This window comes from Equus caballus, chromosome 7 (assembly GCF_041296265.1).
Source record: "Equus caballus isolate H_3958 breed thoroughbred chromosome 7, TB-T2T, whole genome shotgun sequence".
In the NCBI taxonomy this organism is placed as follows: domain Eukaryota; kingdom Metazoa; phylum Chordata; class Mammalia; order Perissodactyla; family Equidae; genus Equus; species Equus caballus.
Window position 1 is genome coordinate 78,865,746 of NC_091690.1, and position 25,250 is coordinate 78,890,995.

The 25,250-nt window shown below is 36.0% G+C and overlaps 1 protein-coding gene across 4 annotated transcripts; it reads right to left on the reverse strand.

Moving 5' to 3' along the window:
• Positions 1-4,610: 4,610 nt before the first annotated feature.
• Positions 4,611-25,250, reverse strand: ZNF214 (zinc finger protein 214). 4 transcript variants are annotated; one of them, XM_001500155.6, is made up of 5 exons: positions 24,963-25,250; positions 24,532-24,590; positions 23,828-23,916; positions 12,804-12,965; positions 4,611-11,370 (listed from the first exon to the last, which is right to left on the reverse strand). In XM_001500155.6, the coding sequence occupies exons 2-5, from the start codon at positions 24,546-24,548 to the stop codon at positions 9,677-9,679; spliced, it is 1,962 nt and encodes a 653-aa protein (XP_001500205.2). In that variant the 5' UTR covers positions 24,549-24,590; positions 24,963-25,250; the 3' UTR covers positions 4,611-9,676. The 4 variants fall into 4 exon arrangements, with proteins under 4 accessions (XP_001500205.2, XP_023501718.1, XP_014597397.1 ...); XM_023645950.2 differs by having other exon boundaries at positions 25,105-25,230; XM_014741911.3 differs by lacking the exon at positions 24,532-24,590 and having other exon boundaries at positions 24,963-25,244.

Below are 25,250 nucleotides of genomic sequence, written 5' to 3' on the forward strand. Positions count from 1 at the left end.
TTACTTATTGCTTAAGTACAAGAATTGCAAATAAAATGCAAATGTATGATTTTAATATTATTATTAGAGCTCGATGATTAGGACAGTGTTTGGCTCATAGTCAGTGCTCAAAAATCATAACCACTATTAATTATTATCATCCAACAAACAGCAGCAGCCTGGCTCAGAAACTCACAATCAACCCTCCAAAACATCGAATAGTTCCAGGGATGAAAGATTCCCCAACTATGTGTGTTCAGAGGTTTTCTAAGAGTCAAACTTCGATTCTGTGGAAGAAATTTCACCACTAGAATCCATCACAGATACAGTGATTCACTTTTAAACAGGGATAGATCCCACCCCGCCCCCACTATTTACATTAACATATTTTCAATTGTGAAATTGCTTGACAATTTCTTTCAAAAGGAGAGAGGCTTGCCTTTGCTTTTCCCATCTATCATTAAATTAGAAAAGTTAGCAACTCTTGGGAAGGTATTCAAAGATAAACTATGGAAAAGCCCTGTGCCAATACTCTTAAAAATCTAGATGAGTGTGTGTGTATTAACGCATGTGAATGCAATCTTACCAAAGATAGCAAATACTGACCAGACCAAAGCAATTATTTCAAAAACAACAAAACTCAGAAAAAACTAACATGTGGGGGCATATTCACCACTTGCCTGACAATCTAAAGGTGGGTACTGATAGGCATTTGTCCTACTGGGAGACATGAGAAGAGCAAAGGGGGCCTTTTGCCCACTGGAAGAAAAACCAAAGATATCTGGTCTAATACTAGAGTATGCACATCATAGCAGAAACGAAGTAATTAAAAAAGGACAGGCGATAGAATGGCTGCGGGAAGGAAGGAAAAGGCTATTAGAGGATTAAGCTTCTAAGAATAACAGAATTTTCCTTTATATCTTCATGGATACAAAACGGTAACATCTCAATGGGTCTGACTTCCTAATGAAAATGTCTAACTTTTTGGAATTAATAAAAATCTAAATTAATATTCTGCATAAGCTATTTATTTGGTCTTTCATTCTAAAATAATTCCTTCGTGTTCATTATGTAGTGGATAATACAAAGCTGCAGAGAGAAAGCTGACATGAGTACTGCCTGCAGAATGTACATGACTTGCTTGATGCTGTTTTAAAGTTTTATTTTTGTCAATTTCATTATGAACATAGTCATTATTAAAATAGAGTGCTATCGTTTAAATAAGAAGGGAATTTTCCAGTCCAGTTTCTCTTCCTATGAATCAGTTTTCACACAAAAGCAACTAGAAATATTTGTGTGGGGCAGCTGCAAAAATTTCAATGGATTCTTTTCTCCTAAACTCCAAAATTCTAAAATATTTTCTCTCGATGTATTTGAAATCATTGAAGATGTGGTGAAGTTATGGTGATGCTGTCTCTTCACCAACCTCCTTTAAACATTTCCACTACGTCAAAACTGTGCTAGCAGCTGGAGACACTCCAGGAACTCAGAATCTCTAAACATCATACAAGGTGGCAGGTACCATACAAATGATGTGGAAGCACAGGATTCCAGAGACCAGACTTGGCAAAGTTTAAGCCTACAGCGTGGGGCAAGATTTCCAAGATGACTCTGAAACTGCATTTCAGGATGGAGAAGACACGCCTCCTGACCTGAGCCCTGGCTGTGAGGGGGTCCCGCTCCAACCCTCCTTTTCCGTGCTCCTCTCCTAGGGAAGGGTAAAATGGCGAGAAGCCGGAGCTCTAAAGGACCACAGCGGCTTATCTGGACCCGAAGGTAACGGCTCCGTGTGCCCGGCGGGGCGGGGAGACCGGAAGTGGAGCCGCGCGGCGCCTGCGGCGCCGTCAGCGGCTGCGTGCGTCCTCCTGTGCCAGCGCGGGGTTTCCGCTGGCGGGGTCGGTTTTGGGGGTCCCGGAATCCACAACGTTTTCCGCGAAAACCGGATAACCCTTCTGTCTTTTGGGCTTCTTTTCAATTACTATTGGAAGTGTACGATGACTTGTAGTCCCCATAGTCACCGGTACCATGAAAAACGCTTGCCGTGTGGTAGCTGAAAACTTAATGAGCTTTCCTGCGGGGGCTCTCCTCGTCTTCGGGCTAACCTTGAACCTTTCGGAGCCAAGATTTCTCTTGACTATAGAGTGCACTTAGTAGGACCTTTCGTGAAGTGATTGTGCAATTCAAATGACATTAAACTTTTGAGAAGACTTTCCAGAATTGGTGTGCTATGAAAATTAATATTTTATTATGTGGCATGCACTATTCTAAAGAGAAAAGTTCATTTAGGGGACCTTAGGACTCCTGTCATTTCAACCCTTTAATTTACAGCTAAAGATTCTTAAGCTCAGAGAGAGCAAATGATTATGCCATTCCCATACCATTGATAAAAGACAGATCATTGATTAAACACCAGCGAGTTCTTCAGATCTTTCAGCCACTATACTTTTCACCAGGAAAGTTTTTCAAAGAACACTAAAGTTCTAATTCACTTGCCAATTTATTTTATTATTTTTCTTAAAGATTGACACCTGAGTTAACATCTTTTGCCAATCTTGTTTTCTTCTTCTTCTCCCCAAAGACCCCAGTACATAGTTGTATATTCTAGTTGTAGGTCCTTCTGGTTGTGCTATGTGGGACGCCACCTCAGCACGGCCTGATGAGCAGTGCCATATGGGTGCCCAGGATTCCAATGGGCAAAACCCTGGGCTGCTGAAGCTGAGTGCGCGAACTTAACCACTCGGCCCCAGGGCTGGCCCCCATTTGCCAATTAATTTTAATGTTTGGTGAAAGACATCTGTACCCTTGACTCATGGTGGTCTGTATTTTAAGATCTAGAACCTAAGATGATGAATAAAAACTAACCATAACAAAAACACATTTGGACTAGATCACATAGTTTTCCAGCTTCTGCATAGGCTAGTACAATATTCAATAGACATTAGGATTTAATGAATTTGGTAGGCATTTCTGACAGGATCTGCCTGACTTTGACACTTGGCCTACCAGGATTGCTGATGACAGTCTGTATTACTCCCAGTTCACACTGACCCAATGATTCTAACAGTTTATCGACATTAGGTAGAAATACACCGTTTTCATAAAAACTGACATGAGCACAGGTAGCCTAGCTTTTAACCACTAAACTATACTTAAACCTAAGACTTTGAATATTTTGCTTACTCTGCTTGAAACTCTTTTACTCATCTCCCCACACCCCACCCCCAGGTTATTCAATTTATTCTGGACTAAGATCAGAACCACTCTCTCTGAAGGGCCTCCCCTGACTCCTCCCAAGTTTGGGCTTGACTATTCCCGTGGCACAATTTGAACTTTATATTATCCAAATAAAAAAACCCTAGACCTTTAGGAGTAGCTCAGACCCCAACATGGAATCATTAATCAGGAAGGACTGATTTCACTGTCCCTAAAACGCTATGTGCTTAACTACAAGTTTTTACAGGCAATTCCCCCGTCTATAAACTATTTTGGTCTCCTTTTTACCTATTAAAATACTATCTAAAGTCTAATTTTAAAACTACCTTCTGATATATTCATGATACTCAAAATATGTCCAAAAATTTGATTATTTCTCTCACCTCTGCTGTTAACACCTTCTCTTTCTTAGGCATTACTGCAGTCCCTCCTAATTAGAATCCCTGCTTTGGCTCTAGCCCCTCCCTTCAGGCAATTCTTAACAGAGCATTCAGGGTGACCCTGTTAAAATTTAAGGTGAGATCATGTCATTTAAAACCCTCCAGTGTCTTTTTATAATACCTTTAACCTCATTTCTTAGTAAATATGTTTTCAAAATTTTCTCTGGTGAGCACACTAAAAAAGAGAAAAATAAAACCAATGGTTAAAAAGGGAAACTGCCTCCTACTATCAAAACTCATTGACCCCACCTAGTTGCCTTTACTAAATGGTCTTGTGACCTCCATTCTTGTTCATTATCTTCCCCTCAACTCTACAACATGTCCAGTCTCTGTACTGTTGTTAGTCATCTTTCCAAAGTGATAGTGTTGCTCTTTCATTTAAGATTCTGCAATATATCTTCATGACCAACAGAAATTTCTTAGCTTGGCACAGGTATCCTGACCTCTCCTTTCACTTTTACACTTTGTTTTCCAACAATGCCAAGCTACTTGTAGCTGACTGTATACATCATGTAATTTCATTATTCCATTTCTTTGAACAAGTATATCTTCTGCCTGTCTTTCGTTTTTTGGGTTTTTTGTTTGTTTGTTTTTGGTGAGAAAAATTGGCCCTAAGCTAACATCTGTGCCAATCTTCCTCTATTTTTTGTATGTGGGTCGCTGCCATAGGATGGCTTGATGAGTGGTGTAAGTTCCTGCCTGGGATCAAAACCCATGAACCCTGGGCCACCGAAGCAGAGCACATGAACTTAACCACCACACCACCAGGTCAGCCCCTTCTGCCTCCTTCTTTTAACCCAATAATTGAATACAGAAATTATAAAACTTACCTAAAATAAGAGAAAACCATATATAATGGCATTTATGGCAGTTCAATCCATGACATAAAAATGAAGACAGTCTAAATCCACTATAATTAAGTATTACGGTACACACAACACATTGGAATATCATGTAACTATTTACATTTCAAATAAGTTGTATGTAAAAAAGAGATTTTTATTTTTTATGAAAACAGACACTAATAAAAATATAAAAATATGGGAAAGCATGAAGAACATAAAGATAACCATAAACCATCCTATCAAAGAGACCCACTAATAACATTTTTGTATATATCCAATATTTTCCCCATGGAAATATCCATATAAATATAGAATCTTACCCCATATACAGTTCTATATCTTGTACTTTTCACTTAACACCATTAGTATACTCTTAGCATTAAAATATTCTTGGAAAATATGTCTTAATGACTGCATACATTACATCATATAGATGTATCATAATTTATTTGACCTTTCCCCTTTTTGTGGAGAGGGCAGCATAAAACAATCCTGCAATAAATATCTTGACATTTATCTTTGGGAGTTTCTAACATAGTTCAGAATGCTTGGCCCAAACCCACCACTTTCTGGGGAAAGCTATTTGAATCAGTCTTTAACAATCAAGTTATATCTCTTATCACCCCATGCTGGGGCATGTCTGAAAAGACCAAAGTGAGCATCTGATACGAAGCTAGCCAATTCATAGCCTTACCAGTAGTCTATGGTTTGGCCTGGCCTCAAAGTTTTGTCCAGAGGTAGTAATTATAAGTTAAACCAATCATCTTCCCCAACTCAGAAATCTGAACAGAGACCCAGAAGGAAGTTACAAGTCAATGGTGTGCAACAGCATTGAAAAAACATATATTCAGGGATGCGGTGGCAATTACATAGAGTGAGTAAACAGGAGGTCAACCTGTAGAGAGAAGAGAGGATACCCAAAGAGAAACAGAAATAAGTTCTGGAAAGCGTAGCCTCATTTTCTAATGTCTTTCTAGAGCAAGTTTCCATTTTGAAGCTTCTGTCCTTAGATTTTTTGTGTGTGAGATTTTAAAACAATGTTATATAACTCTACTTTTTATATGAAATAACTTAAACGGATCTCTGTTCTTTTCAAATACAAGTTCCCTAACAGTGTGTAACTCTGTTTCCATAGGATATATGCCTAGATATGAAATCACTGTAGGAAAGAGTATCAAGAATTTTAAGGCTTATGATTGGCCAAATAGCTTTTCCAGAAAGTCTAACAATTTACCCTCAACGTACATACTGTATAAGTATCCGTCACTCCATACTCTCACTGAAAACAGCTATTATAATTTTTGTTAATAAAAGCAGCATTTCATTGCTTTAATCTATTGATGTCCTTTGCCATTTTTTTTTACTAGGTGTCCATCTTACTAATTTATAAAAGTTCATAAGTGTCATCATCATGGCAAATATTTTTCCTATTGTTGTCTGACTTCCATATGTTCTTAACCTACAGTTTAAAAATTTTATGTGGTCAAGTTCCTAGGTATTTTTTCTGAGTTCTTCCATTTCATCTAACTCTCAAAAAATGCACGTGAGCATGTTTTCAACCATACAAAAACCCACTTTGGTGAATTTTAAACATTTTATGTTTAAAGTAGTAGAACTTCCTTTAAAAAAAAAAAAAGAAAGGACATCCGATGCTAATCTTGAATATGAATCAGATAAAAAGGGGGTTAAATTTGTGGATTTTCATGAAACCATATAGGGAGGTTCATGGAACACAGCTTGAAAACTTGTGCTTTAATCATTATATATTAGATCAATATATATATGATGTAGGTCATGGGATGAATGCCTAATTTTATTTTTCACCAGAGTTAAATAATTTTCTCAGCACCATTTACTCAATACTCTTCTCCTATTAATAGATGTTTATCATAAGTAAAGTATATGAGGATATGTACTACATATGTTATATATACATATGTAATCCATACACTGGTCTATTTTTAAGCTATTCAGTGACTGAGTATTCTGAACATTTTTTCAAATGTACAATCAAGTCTCCATTATTTTCACTTCACTCTATTATTTATTATATGTAAAGGCAATATCATTATCTTTCTTATAATTATCTTTGCTCTTCTCCAATGTCTATTTATCTTAAGAGACTTTAGAATCTTTTTTTTTTTTCATTTCAAATCTCATTGGGATTTTCATGAGATTTGAAATGCTAAATCTATAAATTAATTTAGGAACATTCCCTCTAAAACAATTATATGACTTCTCTATTCAAGTGCTTTTTTATTTTCCTCAAATGTTTTGTTTTCATTATTTTCATTCTATGGTTTTATTTATTCCTTTTAAAGAAATTTTAGTAGTATTACAAACTATATTTTTTCCACCCATTATATTTTCTGGTTATTGCAAGAGTTTAGGAAACTATTGGTTTTTGTATTTTTTACACACCTTAATGGGTTTAATTAGTTCATTTTTTAAATTAACTTTTAAAAACATACTGTAAGCACCCCTTTGTCTGCCTAATAAACCTTCACCTATTCTTTATATCAATAAAATAAATCAATATCATTTTGCTTTAATATTTTCATTTGTAATAGCACATAAGTAAAATTTTAACCCAGTCAAGTGTTTTCAAAATTTTTTAATGGGAGAGTTAACCTATTTTGATAAATTTGTTTTTCTCTCAGCTTGATCCATGCTCTCTAATTTTTTAGGTCATTTTCTTGTTTTGTTTTGTTTCTGTCTTTTGCAACAGGGCCTAATATTCTTTGCTTTTATCTTCTCCTCCATCCTGAAATGTGTATGTGCATTTTTTTGGTTTTATTAGTTGCAATTTCTAACCTTGTAAAAAAAAAATCTTAGACTTTTATTTCTTGAATTGTTAAAGAAGAAAATGTAATGAGTCCCTGCTATTTAAGATAAAAAACGTAGCGCTTTCTTTTGCTGTCCTTCCCCCATAGGGTTGCTGAATTTAGCAATTAAAAACACAGGATGCCTAGTTAAATTTGAATTTCATATAAACAATTTCTTAGTACAAGTCCCATGCAATATTTAGGTCATACTTACAGTAAAAAATTATATCTGAAATTGAAACTTAACTGGGGGTCCTGCATTTTATCTGACAACCCTACTCTCCCACCCAGACTTTTATAAATAATCTGCTTTTATACTCAGCATTTGTATATGAAATATTTTCCTGCACAAGTATTTAAAATTTTTGAAGTTTGGTAAACAAATTAACAATTATCCAGACTTAACTTTATGTTTAACTGATTTGAGTGTTCATCACCAGTCCTTTATACCATGACTTCCACATTGTTGAGCTCTCTTTAAGAAAAAAGGAATGTGTATGGTTAAGTTTCCTTGTCTATCTAATTTGTTACCTGCACATATAAAGACAATTTAGTTGATAAACAAAGAAAAAAACTCTAGGTGATAACAGATTTTTTAATCTCACAATTCTAAAGGTGGTGTTCCATTGCCTTTTGACATTTACTGCTGGCAGAGGTCTTTATCCAGCCTCCCTTTTTGGTTTTGTAGATGACCAGAATTTTTCTTTCTGCACGCTTTCAATTGTTCTTTTTTTCCTAAGCAGTTTCTAAGCATGGTTTTTATACTGGTTTTGCCTAAAATCTAGCGAGCATATACTTTTAGCTCAAGAACTTCTTAATTTCTTTGATCACTGATTCTATTCCAAATGTTCTTTTATCTTCCTTAGAAACACCTTTAATTCTTAGATTGGATCTCCATTCTCTGCACTTCGCATCCATCTTTTCTCTCATTGTTTCCATCTCATTATCCTTTTCTTACACATTTAAGATCTCAAGTTTCTTCATTACAGTGTTTGATATTCTGCAGTGCCAATTCTGCTTCTTATTGCCTTTTACTTTGATACTGCATTTTAAATTCCCCTGTACTCCTTCTTCATTATATCTATTTTTCTTTTTATCTTAAAAGCTCTTCTCTGCTTATGTATTTCTACTCTACTTTTATTGATTTCAGGTTTTCTGTCATGCTACTGAGGACACCAGTTTTTCAGAAAATTTCTTTACGAGACCGAAATAGCTAATTTTCAGGCCATAGGATTAAGTCTACAAGATAATATTCCTTTCTTTGGTATTGCAATTCCCTGTTATTTCCCTGAACAGGTCAACTTAATTTATTTTCTCTTGGGAAGTGATATCTAGATGTTCATATATCAATAGTTAGGACTTATGTATCCCCATTGAGTCCACTGTTTATATAATGACCAAATTCTCCTATAAAATTAGCTTGAGAGTTTATTTTTGCACACAGTTCTGAGTTCAATTCCATTTCTAGAAGATGTTTATTACCATTCTACTCTTCTGAGATTAAATCCAATTCTACTGCTTGGATCTCTAATGCTGAACTGATAGAGTATCTTCAGTTTCCAGTATTCACTTCTATCAGCTTTTGTCTACATCTTTCACAACTTACTCAGAGAAACTACATCTTGTACCTCCTGTTACTTGGTGTCTGAACCTAGGAATAAACGTGGAAAACTGGGGAGGGGAAATGGGTGAGAGTGCATCATGGTAACCTCAGAGAGCAGCACCTCTGCAACAAAAGGATGGTTCTGGAGTTTCCTGGTTAACAGAGATAGCATTCCTAAAATATTCTATCTCAGATAAAGGGTCATACCATGTTTTCCTATCTTTTGTCATAAACAATTGAATTCTACTGGCCCTATAGTTAATTCTTCCACATTTAAGCAATAGGCTGTCTACCAGTTTGAGTTTCAAGTTTTGTGTGTTTTCATTTTTTTCTGTGGCCTCCTAGGGACTTTACAGGGGAGTCAAGATGCTGTTCCATAGATAGCTAGCAAATTTCACTTCAAACCAAAATGTGAGTGAGTGTTTTGAAGTCAGTGAAAATACAAAGTTGAACACAGAGTATGATTTCATGCACATGAAAATGCACAGAAAAAGAGGATGAAACAGGATGGAGATTTTTGTCCTTGAATTCTTAAATATATTTTACAATGACCAAGTATACTATTTATAGTAGAAGAAAATATACTTTAATTTTAAAGATAAAGGAATCTTCCTAAGGATCCTCTTGAAGCAAATGATTCTTAATGGGAGTTAGGGGAAACTATAAATGTTGCTTGGGATTACTTGGGTTATTTACAGAATTTTCTTCCAAGCAGCATTTATTGGGCTTAAGGTTAAGCTTTGATTAAAGCTGTCAACTAAATGAACAGAATTATATGGTTTCTCTTCTGTGATTATTGTGAAGATGTGAATTCTGATCAAATCTCTTATAATACTCATGGCATTTATGAGGTTTCTCTCCTATGTGGACTCTTTGATGAATTCGAAGAGCTGAACTATGACTGAAACCCTTACCACACTTAGCACATTGATAAGGCTTCTCCCCTGTGTGAACCCTCTGATGAATGTGAAGATTAGAGCTGTGACTAAAGCCCTTTCCACAATCATCACATTTATAGGGTTTTTCTCCTGTATGGACTCTCTGATGAATGAGAAGATGTGAACGCTGACTGAATCCCTTGCCACACTGTTCACATTTATAGGGTTTCTCTCCAGTATGTACTCTTTGATGAGTGTGAAGCTTTGAACTCTTGCTGAAGCCCTTCCCACACTCATGACAAGTATAGGGTTTCTCCCCTGTATGGACCCTCTGATGAATGCGAAGATCTGAGCTGTGACTAAAGTCCTTACCACAGTCGTCACACTTATAAGGCTTCTCTCCGGTATGCACTCTCTGATGAATTTGAAGATTTGAGCGCTGGGTAAAACCCTTACCACAGTCATCACATTTATAGGACTTCTCTCCTGTGTGGACTAACTGATGAATTCGAAGATTTGAGCTCTGACTAAAGCCCTTACCACATTCATCACACTTATATGGTTTCTCTCCTGTGTGGACTCTCTGATGAACATGAAGTACTGAACTCCGACTAAAACTCTTACCACACTGATCGCACTTAAAAGGCTTTTCTCCTATGTGAAGTCTCTGGTGAATGTGAAGTAATGAATTTCTACGGAGGTCCTTATCACACTGAAATTTATAGCGTTTCTCTTCCGTATGGACTCTTTGATGATTGTGAAGACTAGAGATCTGACTGAAGCTCTTACCACACACATTACATATATAAGGAATCTCTCCTGTGTGGACTCTCTGATAAAAGTGAACACCTAAACTCTGACTAAAGTTACTGTCAACTTCATCACATCCATACAGCTTCTTAGCTATGTGGATTCTTGGATGTCTGTATAGGTCTGATCTCTGAGAGAAGCATGCTGTACTAATGGAGCACTGATAGAACTTTTCTGCAAGTTGATTTCTCTTGTGGAGAACACACTGTGAATTCCAATAATAAATTTCTTTACATTTATTACATCCACAGTATTTCTCTTCCATAGAGTCTTTCAGTAGGTCATTTTGGCAGATCTCCCCAATGTACTCTGGAAGGGCTTCTTCAACTGGTACGTAAGAATGCTGAACTATAAGCTTCTGTTCTTTTTCCATGGAGAAATTATTCCTGCATATGCCAAGATGGGATTTGCTTCCTTGAAAACCATGTGAATCACTCACATAGATTTCTCTACCATAGTCTTGAGTGTGCTTTGTTTCTAAGGACTGCCAAGGTATAAACTTTGTATATTTTAAGTTCCTGGGACTTTTACCTCCAAAAGTCACTTCATAGTTCCCATACCCTGGTACTTGTGTGCAGAGTATTAACCATTCTTGATAGTGGGAAAGGTCTTGCTGCTTTAGGTCTTCAGAATCTATTTCTTGAACGGTTTCCACATAGTTTTGATTCTCATGTATCTGAGTGTTGGCATTCCTCCAGCCTTGCCAGCAGGAAAGATTTTCATGTTCTAAATATCTGAATCTTTCTTCCTGGGGTTTGTAGCTCTCTTTCCAGTTTTCTAGGAGAATAAGCAGATAATCCAGTGGTGAGATGTAGGCTCTGTTTAAAAATTTCCAAGTATCTCAATCAATGACCTCCAGAATTATAGGAATACATGTGTAGGTGGAAGTGTGAAAGGTTTATGACTTAGGCTGCTCCATATTGGGGTCTGAAATTCATTTGTTTATTCATATATGTATTCTTTCACTCACTTATTCATTCATTCCACAAACATATTTTGAGCATCTACTACTCACCCGGTACTGTTAGAAATAAAAGGGTAAGGCTGACTACTCCACAGAAATAGTCTTAAAGACTGAGATTTAATTAGCTTACTTTATTTGAGGCATTAGTATAAGAAATAAAATACTGTTTCTATTTTTCTGTTCTAAAATAGTGAGGTAGATTGTGTGGAAAAAACAGCTGTATTGACTCTCTACTTTATCTACATCTTTGTGTGTTCCCCTTCTACAATGACTTTAGGCTTGGCTATACAATTTGCTTTGGTTGCTGAGACAATAGCAAAAATGATACAAGCAGAGATTTGAAAAGTGCTTGTGCTTGGGGGCTTGCCCTCTCTCTTGCTGGTTTTGAAAATCCTGTGACCTTCACCATGTAAACGAGCTTGTGCTAGCCTGCTTGAGGAGGGACATATGGGCAACACATCCCCATGATCTCTACTGATACTGACCAACTACCCGACATGTGAGTCAGGCTGTCCAGTCTCATCTTAGACCATCCAGCCCCAACCAAGTCACTCCATGACAAAAGATCCATCGAACAAATTAGAATCATGAAAAACAATAGTGTTTGTCTTAAGTCACTAAGTTTGGGGTAGTCTGTTATACAGCAAAAGCTACCTCATACAAATAGTATGAAGAGAAAACAAATTTAGGACCACACAAAACTGATTATGTGTGGAGGTCTGAGCTTTGAATGTAATCCAGAAAAGAAGTAAGAATAATAATCACAAATATCTATCAATTACATAGCCTAGGGGTCTTGGAAAATGTCTTGCTTTGTTTATCTTCTATTTGTCATCTGATTTAAGATCCTCCCTTTTTTTTTTTAAAGATTGGCACCTCAGCTAACATCTGTTGCCAATCCTTTTCTTCTTCTTCTTCTTCTTCTTCTTCTTCTCCCAAGAGCCCTCTGGTACACAGTTGTATATTCTAGTTGTAAGTGCTTCTGGTTATGCTATGAGGGATGCCACCTCAGTATGGCCTGACGAGTGGTGCCATGTCTGTGCCTGGGATCCCAAACAGTGAAACCCTGGGCCACCAAAGTGGAGCACACGAACTCAACCACTTGGCCATGGGGCCGACCCCAACACCCATTTTTGAGAATATTTCTTCCACCTCAATATAACACCCAGATAAAGAACCAAAATACTCAACAAAACTGGTTCCAGAAGAAACTAACTCTGTTCCCTAAAAGCTGGGGTAACTTTACCTACTGACAGGACATTTGTGTAGTTCTCCCACATGACCTCTCTGTAGAGCTTTTTTTGAGAAGAATCCAGGAATCTCCATTCCTCCCAAGTAAAAATAACAGTTATATCTTCAAATGTTACCGCCATCTGGTCAAAGAATAGGCTTTCCAGGAAGAAGAAATCTAAGTGAGAAGATGGACAAAGAAAAAGACATTCAGTAGGTAAAATAAGTGGCAAACCACACAGAAAAAGAAAGAACTTCAATAATGAAGAAAAACAAGAAAGGTAAGAAGGGACATAATAATAGTAGTCAAATGGCTAAGTAATGTATCCAATTGAACCCCATCACCATAAGAAACATTTATATAGCATTTGTCTGCTAACCACTGGGCTAAGCTCTTCATGTGTATTTCAAATAATCCTCAAAGCAATCCTATATTGTAGATACTATTATTATCCCTATTTTACAAATTAGTAAACATGGTTGAAAAAGTTTAATTAAATTCCCAAGATCATGGACCTAGAAAGTAGCACAGCTAGGACCCAGGTCTGCATATTTCCAACCAGAACCATTTGCTAAATATAACAATATTGCTTAATGTTGCTTATATTATTGCATCATGATTGATCATTTTAGACATTATCAATTTATTTCCTATTATGAGATGAGGAATTAAACCCCACCCCCTCATACCTCCACTCATCATTCTCATACAGTATTATCATTATTTTTAATTAAATCAATAGTAGTGCTTATATAATTTTGAATACGATTATATACAGTTTTCTTGGGAGGATTACCTGTTTTATTTTTATTTAATAAATAAAATGTCCCCAAATTCTTATTTATTTTGAAAGGCTCTATATAATCTATTTTATCAAGTGTCTCATTCCCCCTTCCCCTTTTATTTTGGAAATGTTCATCTTCCTGCTCCAATCTGGGCTGGCTACTCTTTAGTGCTCCATTTTCAAGATCATATGATTCTTCCTCTTTTGTGATTTCTCCATTAATTGGGAGGTACACACTCAAAATAGTTCAATCAAGCCTATGAATGTTAAGCCCACGGCCAATGAAAAAGGCAAAGGTAAGAAAAAGGTAAGGTTTTCTTCAAGACACACATTTCGTTTAAAGGAGAATCTCCAAGCATGGTTACTAGGAAGAATTCTCAGGAACCATTTGAATCACTATATCCCTGAAGTCTATTATCACATGTGGCTGGGTATAGAATTCTAGAGTGAAAAGAATTTTTCTCAGAATTCCTTCAGTATATAAACCTTCAGTGTTGCTGCTAAGACTGATTTTTTTTATTTTTAAGCTCTAATTCCTTTGTAAGAAACTTTTTCTTTCCTCTCTGGAAATATTTTAGGATCCTCTTTTTTGCCTGGCCCTCTGCTTCAAATAGTATGGATGCATCCTCAGCCTCTCTGAAGTTCACAGGGCTCATCAGTTCCTTTCTTGTCTGTATTCCTGTCAAGCATTCTAGGATGTAATGTCTTTAGCCCTATGTGGCTCTTACCACTAATCCTCTGTTGCCTTACAAGTTTTTGCTGAAATTTCTCATTTGCTGATGGCTCTTCACTTCATCACTGCAAGTTCATAAATTTTTTAGTTTTATTATCATCATGCAATTTTAGAAAGGAAAAGAGATAAATGCATGTATTCAAATGGTCTAAAAATATTTCTCTTAGTGGAAAGACCAGATCACAGTTAGTTATGTGATACTCATTTTATTTCTTTGATGACACATTTTCAATTCTAAAGTTCAATTAAAAATGTTCAGTAAATACTAAGAATAAAGGAAATAGATACTTTTAAGAAGTTTACAATAAAATGGAAGAAAACTAGAATATCATCATCACCATATTATAGTCAGAACAGCAACTAAATATCATTGAGCAGTTATGTAAACAGGGCAACGTTATCTCATTTACTATCATAACAATCTTATAAAGTATTATTATCAACACCAAAGGAATGAGGAAACTAACATTTAACAAGATTAAGTAACTTGTAAAAGGACATGTGGTTACAAAATAGTGGTTTTTAAACCCAGGCCTACCTACTAAGTCAAAGTGGGAGAAGTTAAAAGCAACTTGGTGACGGGCTGTAAATCAAGATTTCCACATACAGCCAGACTGTGTTAATGTAGAAAGGCAAAAGGAAGATGTACTGAAATGTTTAAAGATTCAAAATACACCATGCAGGTACTATTTTCCAAATAATCTACATTAAAATCCATGCCTCAACAAAGAAACAATCAGAAGTAAGAACTCAAGAATGAGAAAATTCAGTGCTGTTTATTTTTAACTGTTTATAAACTAAATGTTAAAAACTTTAAAGATAATAAGTTTACTTTAACACATACAAATGAATATATAAATAAAATAAGAAAGCTGGGATGCTCAGAAGCCCAGACTACAGGACTGAAAACTGGTGTCAGTATGGAAAATAAATGAACTCACTGGTCCATCATTTTGTAAAAAGTACAGAAAAATAAAGATCAGTCTGTCGTTATTGGCTTTGGCTGTTATTTTAACAAAGATTTAAGAATTCCTTTTGAGAACATACACTAGAGATTAAGACTCTAGTTTCTTGGACTCAAAATAAGTTCATAAAAATTTTAGATAATACTGAAGTAATAAGCAAAAATTGAAAGCCTACCTTCCCCAAAGAACTTGAGAAATTAATCACTGTAGTTTTCACTGTGTCCCTTTCTGTCCTTTTTTCATGCATATATACAAACATACATGCATACCCCACTGATGTTATTTCTTAACAATGTAATTCTGCAGTTTGCTTTTCTCACATAGTGTACACAGTGAACTCACATAGTGTACATCTTCCCATTTCAGTACACATAGACCTATCTTATTTGTGGTGGTTTTAAAATACATCCACAAATTATTTGATACTCTTCCCTTCAAGAGGTGATGCCTAATTCTTTGAATATGGCCCGGACTTACAGACTCAATTCTGATGGATAGATAAAAAAGCAGAAGGGGAAGTAATGGTGTGCAACTTTCGAGACTAGCTCATAAAAGGCACTGCAGCTTCCTCTTTGCTCTTTTTCTTGGATCAATGACTCTCAGAGAAGCTACCTGCCATGTGGTAAGAATACTTAGGCAGCCTGTGGAGAGGCCCATGTGGTGAGGCACTGAGGCCTTCTGTCCTCAGTGAGAAATGGGGCATCCTGCCAACAGCCATGTGAGTGACCCGTCTTAGAAGCCCCAGTGAAGCCTTCTGATGATTGCAGTCCTGCTGATAGCTTGACTGCAACCTCATGGGAGGCCCTGAGCCAGACCACACAGCTATGCTGCTCCCAGATTCCTGACCCTTAGAAACTGAGTGAGATAAAAAATGTTTGTTATGTTAAGCTGCTAACTGTAATTTATTAGGTGACAACAGATAATTAACATATTACTGCTTATAAAAGTTGCATAGCATTTCACCTTGCGATGTTCCAAGATTTAACTGTTCCCATATTGATGGACATTAAGATTATTTCCAATTTTCTGGCTCTATCACAATACAGAAGTAAACAATTCTCTTAAATATATCATTGAACACTCACTTGTAATACTATTTCTAAAAGATAAATTTCCAGAAGTAAAATTGCCAGGTGTGTACATTTCAGTTTACTAAAAAACACTATAAAACTTCCCTTGAAAATATTTTTTTAAATGTTGTAAATATTTCCGCCACTAGAAAAATTAAAAGCAGGACACCTACATTCAAAATTAGTACGTATAATAAATCTATAGAGAAAAAAAGAGAATTATATAAAGAATAAATTAAGGTGACAAGTAAACCTATTAATAGAGAAAAGGATACTAAAACAGTTTTAAAATACAGAGGCATACTGTTTAGAAGAGATGCACCCCAAACTACTGAATTCTGAAAGATTAAAAATGAAAAGATAAGCTAAGCTATAACAGAAAAAATGTAGACAAAAAATAAACTACGTTTTACAATATTAATATTAGAAAAGGTCAAATCAAAGGCAGAAGTATTACACTAGACTAGCAGAGTAATTTTATGAGAAATGAAATAACAGCCCCTTGTGTACCACCAACCAGAACTGATTAAGCCTCTTATAGATGCTTCAAGATTTTGTATCATTAACAATTGAGCTTGGAAAATTTGAAACATTCACAAGAGTAAAGAGGAAGGGATAACGAGGTCCCATATAACCACTCAATAATATCCACATTTTGCCAATCTTGTTTCAATTCTCTACCTCTCCCGTTATTGTTTTTATTATTATTGGCTGTAGTATTTTAAAGCACATCTCAAGCACAAGGTCATTTCACATTAATTATTTCAGGAATATTTCAATATATGTCTTTCATTAACTGATAGAGACTTTAACAAAACCTAATTGCCTAACAAAATTAATAATACTTATTTAAAATTATCTAAAACTCACTTCAAATTTAATTTTTCTGATTGATTTAAAAATATTTTTTACAACTGAATTGTCTGGATCAGGATCCAAAAAAGGCCCATAACTTATATTTGGTTAGTGTATGTTTCTTAAATCTCTCTTGATCTGTAACAGTCTCCCCCTCTTTTTTTTTTTAATTTATCATGCCACTGATTTGCTAAAGAAATCTGGACAATTATCCTGTAGAACATTGCTTCTTAAACTTCAATGAGCATCAAAATCACCTGGAATACTTGTTAAAACACAGTTTCCTGGACGCCAAACCCAGAGATTCTGATTCACTGGGCCCACAGTAGGACTCAAGATTCATGAATAAGAAGCCCCCATGTAATGCTGATGCTACTGGTCCACGCTTTGAATAGCACTTTTGTAGAACATCTCATATCAATGATTTGACTAATTGTTTCCTTGTGGTGTTTAACTTCTTCTTTATTCCCTTCTTGTTACTTGGTTCTTTTATTCCAGAGGACTGTGAAGACTAAGATTCATTTTTTTCTGACAAGAATACCGCTATCTACTTCCTGTTACAAACTTTAGGGTTGCTAAACTAAGCAGGGGGTTCAAGTGCTGTCAGCCCAGTCTTTCCATTCTAATGTTTCCCATAAACCTTTCACTAAAAGTTTTAGCAGTAAATGATGATCATTTCTCAGATCTGTTACTTCATCAGGCACTGCAAATTGGTTTTCTAATTCTACTATTCCTTGTGCGCACACAAGATATAATTCTTCCATAATAAAGAACTTCCCACCACAAATTTTCTGGTTATCCTGAAATGTAGTTCAAACAAAAAGGCAGGATGAATGCTCGATTATCTCCGAAACTGCCCCCTTTTAAAAATCAATTTTCAGAGTAATGACATAGGGCAAAGCATCTACCAACTATGACCAGTGAGATTTGTATTGTTTGACTTGTCAGTATTTTTCTGAAATGATTGATTTTTACATATTTTATGTCTTTCAATCAAATTTCAGTCATTTTTCTTTTAGATGTTCAAAATTCCCTTATCTTAGACTAGTGGGAGTCCTTTCAGGTTGGCTCTAGGTTCTTGTGACATGACCCTCTTTAGTTTTGAGAACATCCTACTTTCTGGAATAACAAATGTCCTAGGTTCATTCTTGTTGCATTTCTTGTACTGACCAGGATTCACCATTTCCCCAAAGAGTTTGATAATTTTCCACTTTTTTTCCTTTTGTATATAAATGAATGCCCCCAACAATATTATACAAACTTGATATCCCTTTTGTATTCCCATCCATAAACATAGTTATCTCTCCAACTATTAAAGTTTTCTTTAAGGTCCTTTTCAAGAAAGGTCTCTTAAAATCATTTTCTATGTATTTGGAATTTTGATTCCTTCTTATAATTTTGTCAGGTTTTGCTATGTATAATTTGAAACACATTCTTAGCTGCATATTACTTCACGATTAATGCATCTAACCTTTTTTGTGGCATTACTTCAGGTAGGCCTTTTGTAAACAGCACAGAACAAGACGTGGTTTTTTGTCTAATCTATATGTCTCAGTTTCTTAACAGGTAAGTGATATCCATGTTATTCATGTTCATTTATTGTGATTACTGATATATTTGAACTTATTTCTAAAATCTTACTTTTTATTTTTTAAATTCTTCCTTCATCCTTTCCTGTCTTATTTTAGATTGACACAGTTTTATATTTTAATTCCCTCCCATCTCCACTTTTTCCACTATGATTTTGATTTCACACATATAATTCCTATTCTTCTAATAGTTAACCTAAACACATTTTAAACATATACATTTACCTATTTTTCTAACAAATCAATTAAGAAGAGAAATAAATCCGGGAAAGGCCGCACGAGATATGATAAGGAAAAGTGGTCAAGTACCTTGGTAAAGTGTATTGTTATCATAAAACAAAACAAAAACAAACAAACAGAAAAACCTAGGAACAAAAAAAAAAGGAACAAGAGACATATTTATACCTATCTTGAACTATAATTCTTGAGAATATAAACATGAGGGGGAGACTGAGAAAAGGGACATGAGAGTGTGCTAAAATAGCTGTCTTTTTAGAGAAATAACCCAGATATTAATAAGTTTAGGAAGTCAACAGGGGTAAATAAAAGCCAACATGAGTTTCAAATTAAGGGCAACTACCATAAGAAGCAGACTAGAATCCATAAAAAACAAAACAATAAAAACAGAAGATAACCTGTTCCAAAAGAAAACAAAAACTGAAGGAAAAAAAGGACACAATAAGATGATAAAAATAATATAACAGGAATTATAATAAATGTAAATGGCTTAATCTCACAGATTAAAAGACACAGACTCTTAGATTAAAAAAATAAGATTCAACATGTGCTTTAGAAGAGATATACTAAAAAGAAAAATACATAGAAATAAAAGGATGGAAAAAGATATACCACACAAATATGAACCAAAAGAAAGCTGTAACAGCAAACTTAACCAGCTGAGATGAAATGTATGGCAAAAAGATCATAAAGGACAAAAAAGTATGATTTTTATATATTAGTAAGTGAATACTAAGACAAAAACATATCCATTTAATTAAATCTCACCCACAAATAAAATCTCAAAATGTATCAAGTAACAACTATCACAAGTGCAAGGAGAAATATATATACACATTCAATTGTAAATATGGATATTAATAAACCCCTCTCAGAAAATGACAGATCAAACAAACCAAAAATCCCAACAATATAAAGACTAAACACTACAATAAATAATCTTGAGTTCTTTTATCTGTGTGGAAGTCTACACCCCAAAACACACAAAAACACATTTTTCATGAACACAAAATACTGTTACAAGATAGACCATGTATTAATCCATACAAGAAAGATCAATAAATTCCAAAGGATCAATATAATACAGAATACATTCTCTAACTATTACTATTATTAAACTATTGATATGAAAGCACTTGCCAATGCATGTAGACAAAATTATCTGTAGAGGGTATGACTATATCTGGGAAACCCAAGCAAATCAACTGAAAATTATTAGCAATTATAAGGGAATTCAATGTCCCAGAAATTCCAATACTAGGTTTTTACCCTAGAGAAACTTACACATATATACCAAGTAAAAGAACACTTCGATTACAATTGCTGTAACAGCAAAAATCTGGAAACAATCCAAAAGGCCCAAGAACCATAGGATGATAAATCAGTAGTTTTTCATACTGTGAAATAGGACACAGCAGTGAAAACGGACTAGAGCTATATGAATCAACATGGGTGCACAGTAAAAATCTAACAATATGCTAAAGAAACCACTCATAGAAGAACATATATAGTAATTCCATTTATATAATGTTCAAAAATAGGCAAAACTAAAGAATTTTGTTCAGAGATGCAGACATAGGTAGTTAAAACTACAAACAGACCTACAGGAATAATAAACACAACATTCAAGATAGAAGTTACCTCTCTAAGAGAGGGATGGATGAAATTGTGGGGTCATCAAGGGACTTTTAAAAATGTTTGCTGACACTAACCCAAAGGTATATTAAAACTTTAGTAAGGCCCCTGTAATTATAGCACCATGAGGCTGACGTTGGAATAGAGAATAACGATGGGGAAAAGACTAGAAATTCGGAAATGGACACAAATATAGCAGTGAATTATAAACATGATAAAGGTGACATCAAATGTGTGGGGAAAAGATGGTTTATTTAGTTGATGCTGGGACAACTGACTAGCCATTTGGCAAAAAATTTTTAAGCTAGATTCCCTGCCTCAATTCTTATGTCTTAGTGACTAGAAAGAGTTACATCAGATATGCATTATATTTTAAATAATAACTAACATAATAGCAACCAATTATTAGTGAGTTCTATCCGTCAAGCACTGTGCTAAGTTTTTTACATGTATGATCTTATTTAACCTTCTTAACAACCCGATATAGCAGGTTCTATTTCCCCACTTCAGAGGAGATGAGAATCTGGTTAAGTAATTCAATCTAGTTCACATAACTAAGAAGCGGTAGAGGCATGAAACAAGCTTAGGCAGCGGGTCCAGAGCCTGCATTTTAACCAATATGCTATACTAATAAAAATACTGAAAGATTAATATTTTCAACATCTAAAACTTTTAAGTAACTTTTACTTCTTTTTTTCCAAAATGGAAATCCTTATAATGTTATTCAGTGGAATATTCCCAATATATGAGCTATCGTCCTTTCTTTTCCTTATCTTCATTTAGTGAAAAAGAAAAGCTAACTTCCCTTTAATTGTCCATTAAATGCACCACATGTAAAGGAACAAAATTAAATATACCTTGATACCAGTATAAGAACTGAGAAATGGGTCCATGAAACAAGACAGCTCCAAAAGTGATCAAAAGTGATCTGTGTGTACATTTGTATATGTGTGTACGTGTGTGTGTGTGTATGTGTGTAAAGAATTTAGTAATTTGGTGTATGGAAAGGTAGCACCACAATCAATGGAGAAAGTAAATGTTACTAGAAAAATAAAATAAGTGGGAAGAAAAAAGAATGTTTAAGTTCTCCTGTCATTTCTTGCACCAAAATAAATACCAAATATGTTTCAGAGTTAAACTTTTAAAATTCTTGAAATGATGAAAAATAATTGAGGAAAATGAAAGTAACTATGTATTAGATTTAGAGATGAAGAAGAGCTTTCAAAGCACAAAACTATATAAATAAAAAGAAACAAGATTTTATGTTATGCAAATTTAAAACTTATATAAACAAAGAAGTCCTTAAAAGTAAAAGGCAAATGATAAGTAGGAGAAATACAGCATCTAACAAATGGTTTATATCTTTTACATGCAAAGAGTACCATTTATCAAATTGAAAAAAATTCAGGTGCCGGCCCCATGGCCAAGTGGTTAAAGTTCCATGTGCTCCACTTTGGTGGCCTAGGGTTTGCAGGTTCGGATCCCAGGTACAGACCCACTCCACTCATTAGCCATGCTGTGGAGGCATCCCACATACAAAGTGGAGGAAAACTGGCATGGATGTTAGCTCAGGGCTAATCTTGCTCAAGCAAAAAAAAAAAGAGAGAGAGAGGAGGATTGGCAATGGATGTTAGCTCAGGGCAAATCATCCTCAGACACACACACAAAATCAGTAGGGAAAAAGATAATATATGTCAAGAGGCATAAATTATGTATGTCAAAGAAGGAATGCAAATGACCAATAAATATATATAAAAAGTGGTCAACCTTACTAAGAACTAGATTAAAGGGATGCAACTTAAGGCAAAACTTTAAAGATAATACTCAATGCTGGTAAAGATTAGCAAGACAGGACCTTTTATCAGATGCTCGTAGAAGTTAGTTCATGTCATATTTCTAAAAAAGTTTTTTAAAAACCTAAATCACGTTTATATTCTTTGACTCTGTTATCCTATTTACCAAAGTATATCTTGAGGAAGTAAAGAGAGATACACTTAATAAATTATCCATAAGAATATTTATTAGAAGTTGTTTATAATGGCAAAATATTGGGAATTACCTAGTTTTTCCCAATAAAAGAAAATTTAAATAAAGCAATATATATCTATAATGGAACATATATATCTGTGTACCTGGAATACAGCATATATACCTGGAATGGAATGGTATATAACTGGAATGGAACACTATATAGTCATTAAAACTCATGCTACCAAGAAATACTTGGAAAAATGTTCATTATATGTTAAATTAAAAAATTATACATATAAAAGCCATTCATACATTCAACAAATATTCATTGAGTGCTTACTACATCCCAGGGAAGTTCTATATACTGGGAAGATTCCCTGCCCTCATGGAGCCTGTTTTGTCATGATTCAAATTTTTTTATATATACTATTCTCGCTACATACATGGATCTTAGATAAATCTATGTAGGTATATTTCTACATATGTGTATATATACATATGCATACGTATTAGTGTTTATATGGATTAGTGGGTATGTATGTATATTAAGTATTAGATAAAAAACTATAGTTAAATATATCCAAACGCTAATAATGGCTGCCTCTGTTGATGTGCAGGGGATTGAATGGTGTACAAGAAGAAGTAACCAAGTAAAGATGAACAGCCCTACACAATGTGGCCTCACCTTATACACTCATACTTATGCTCTATTGCAACTAGCCCAGTTTCCTTATTTGTCCCCTCAAATTCTGCCTGAGACGAAATAATGGTCTTCCTGTCTGGAATATCTTCCTATTCATAATGATCATTCAAATCTGAGTTCCTGTTCCTGTCTTTTAAATGCCGCTCATTCTGGCACTGTTCAACATGATAACTTGAGAAATTATTATTAACCTCATGGTTTATTCCCCCAACATTAAGAAACGACATTCTTATATTTCTTTATCTCAGAGCTTCAAGAACTGTATGAATTATATAGTAGACTTGAATGACTGGCTGAATAAATGAGTAAATGCTGGGAAAAGACACTGGGAGGGAAGCAGGGTCATGCTGTAGAGGAGGCTTGGAAGCTTCTCCGGCAGGTTAGGAACATTTTTTATTCAATCTGGTCCATCCATCCCCATTGCCACTTCCACTACTCCCACTACCCACGGAGAATTGAGGGGCATTTTATAAATGAGAAAAGACAATCCTACTCACCTGGGATCAGACTATGAGGAAAATAGTGAACATTCCTTCCTCCTTTGTGCTCCTCTTTTGGAGAAGAGTGGAGTGTTGAGGAGGTTGAGCTGAGTGAGAAGAAAGGAGGAATGAAAGGCTGGGCATCCCTTGAAATTCCCAACTCACTACAATCCTCACATACTAACTGGGTGGGACCTCCAAATCTCCTAGAAAGAGGTCAGAAAGAACGCAAGAACATTTCTGTTCCCTTTCAAGGACCAGATAGGGGAGTTATGAGGATTGGCACCCAGGAGCTTACTTCTCACTCTAGAAACTTCAAAGGTACAATTCTAGATTGAGCATGAAAACAGAATTTGATCTCACAGTTTAGGCCCAGGAATGCAAGTGTTCTCTATGTAATTTAATGTTCTGAGCCTCAAGGTTTTCTTAGCTTATTAACAAGAACAATAATAATAAAAATAACAGCAGGACACTTAAATAGTTTCTTTCTGAAGTATTTTTCCTATTTTGTTCAATCAGTTAAGTAGAAAGATAATTCCATTGCCTTCCCTTACTTGTCACAAAAGAAATAATGGATTTACTATCAGGGTACCTAGAGTCTTAAAGGATCCTCGATCTAGGACTCCCAGGACCTGATCATAGTCTCAACTCTGTCACCAATCACTTGTAGAACTTTGAAAAAGATCAAACTTCTAGAGCTCCCAGGGCCGCACTTTCCTCACCTGTAAAATGGGGGCATGAGCCTTTGTCACCCTGGTCCTGCCTTGCTGATCACAGGTCCCTGGGGAAAACGATAAACAGTTAAGAACCCTCTTTCTCTAGAAAGAAAAGTGATTCACGGTGTCCCAAGAGCAGGACAGCTTTGGGCTCCTCCAACGCGCCACGGGCCGCCTGAGTGTCCGAATTTAGACAGACGAACGGCTCTCAGGAGCAGGATCTGCGCGTCTCAGGGCCACGGATCTGCGCGGCCTCGGCTTCTGCAGCCAGGACGCGCGCGGCCTCCTTGGTTCCGCGTCCAGACCCCCGACCCGAGCTCCGCCCCGGCACCTCCCACTCCGAGCACCCGGCCCCAGGGCCCAAGCTGCCTCTGCCCTGCTCTTTCTCCTCATTCAGCACTAACGCGGGGAGGGGAGGGCGGCAGTGAAGGACCCACCTAACTGATGTCTCCGGGACTTCTACGCCAGAGCTGCTTCTCGGCCCCTGACCCTCCCTTTGCTGCCACTCTTTCTTCGGCCACAGCTCGCCCGCCCTCGTCCGCTACGGGCTCGGTGCTCCCGAGAGTCCGTGGCACTTACAGAGCCTCTGAAGGCGGACAGAGACCGACCCAAACACTCCGTCTACACAAACAATAGCCTCAGCCCGTATAGGCGAAACGGAAGCCCCAGGCCTCGGAGTAGACACTCGTGCGTTTCCTTGGAGACGGGAGGGGCGGGGCGGGAAA

Bases quoted from the DNA above. Each gene is read 5' to 3' on its own strand.
- ZNF214 (XM_001500155.6), bottom strand. The intron at 12,966-23,827 runs GTGAGTAGGATT...CTTCTCACTTAG, and splicing joins TCCTCATAGTCTGATCCCAG to ATTTCTTCTTCCTGGAAAGC. The intron at 11,371-12,803 runs GTAAAGTTACCC...TTATTCTCCTAG, and splicing joins CACAAATGTCCTGTCAGTAG to AAAACTGGAAAGAGAGCTAC.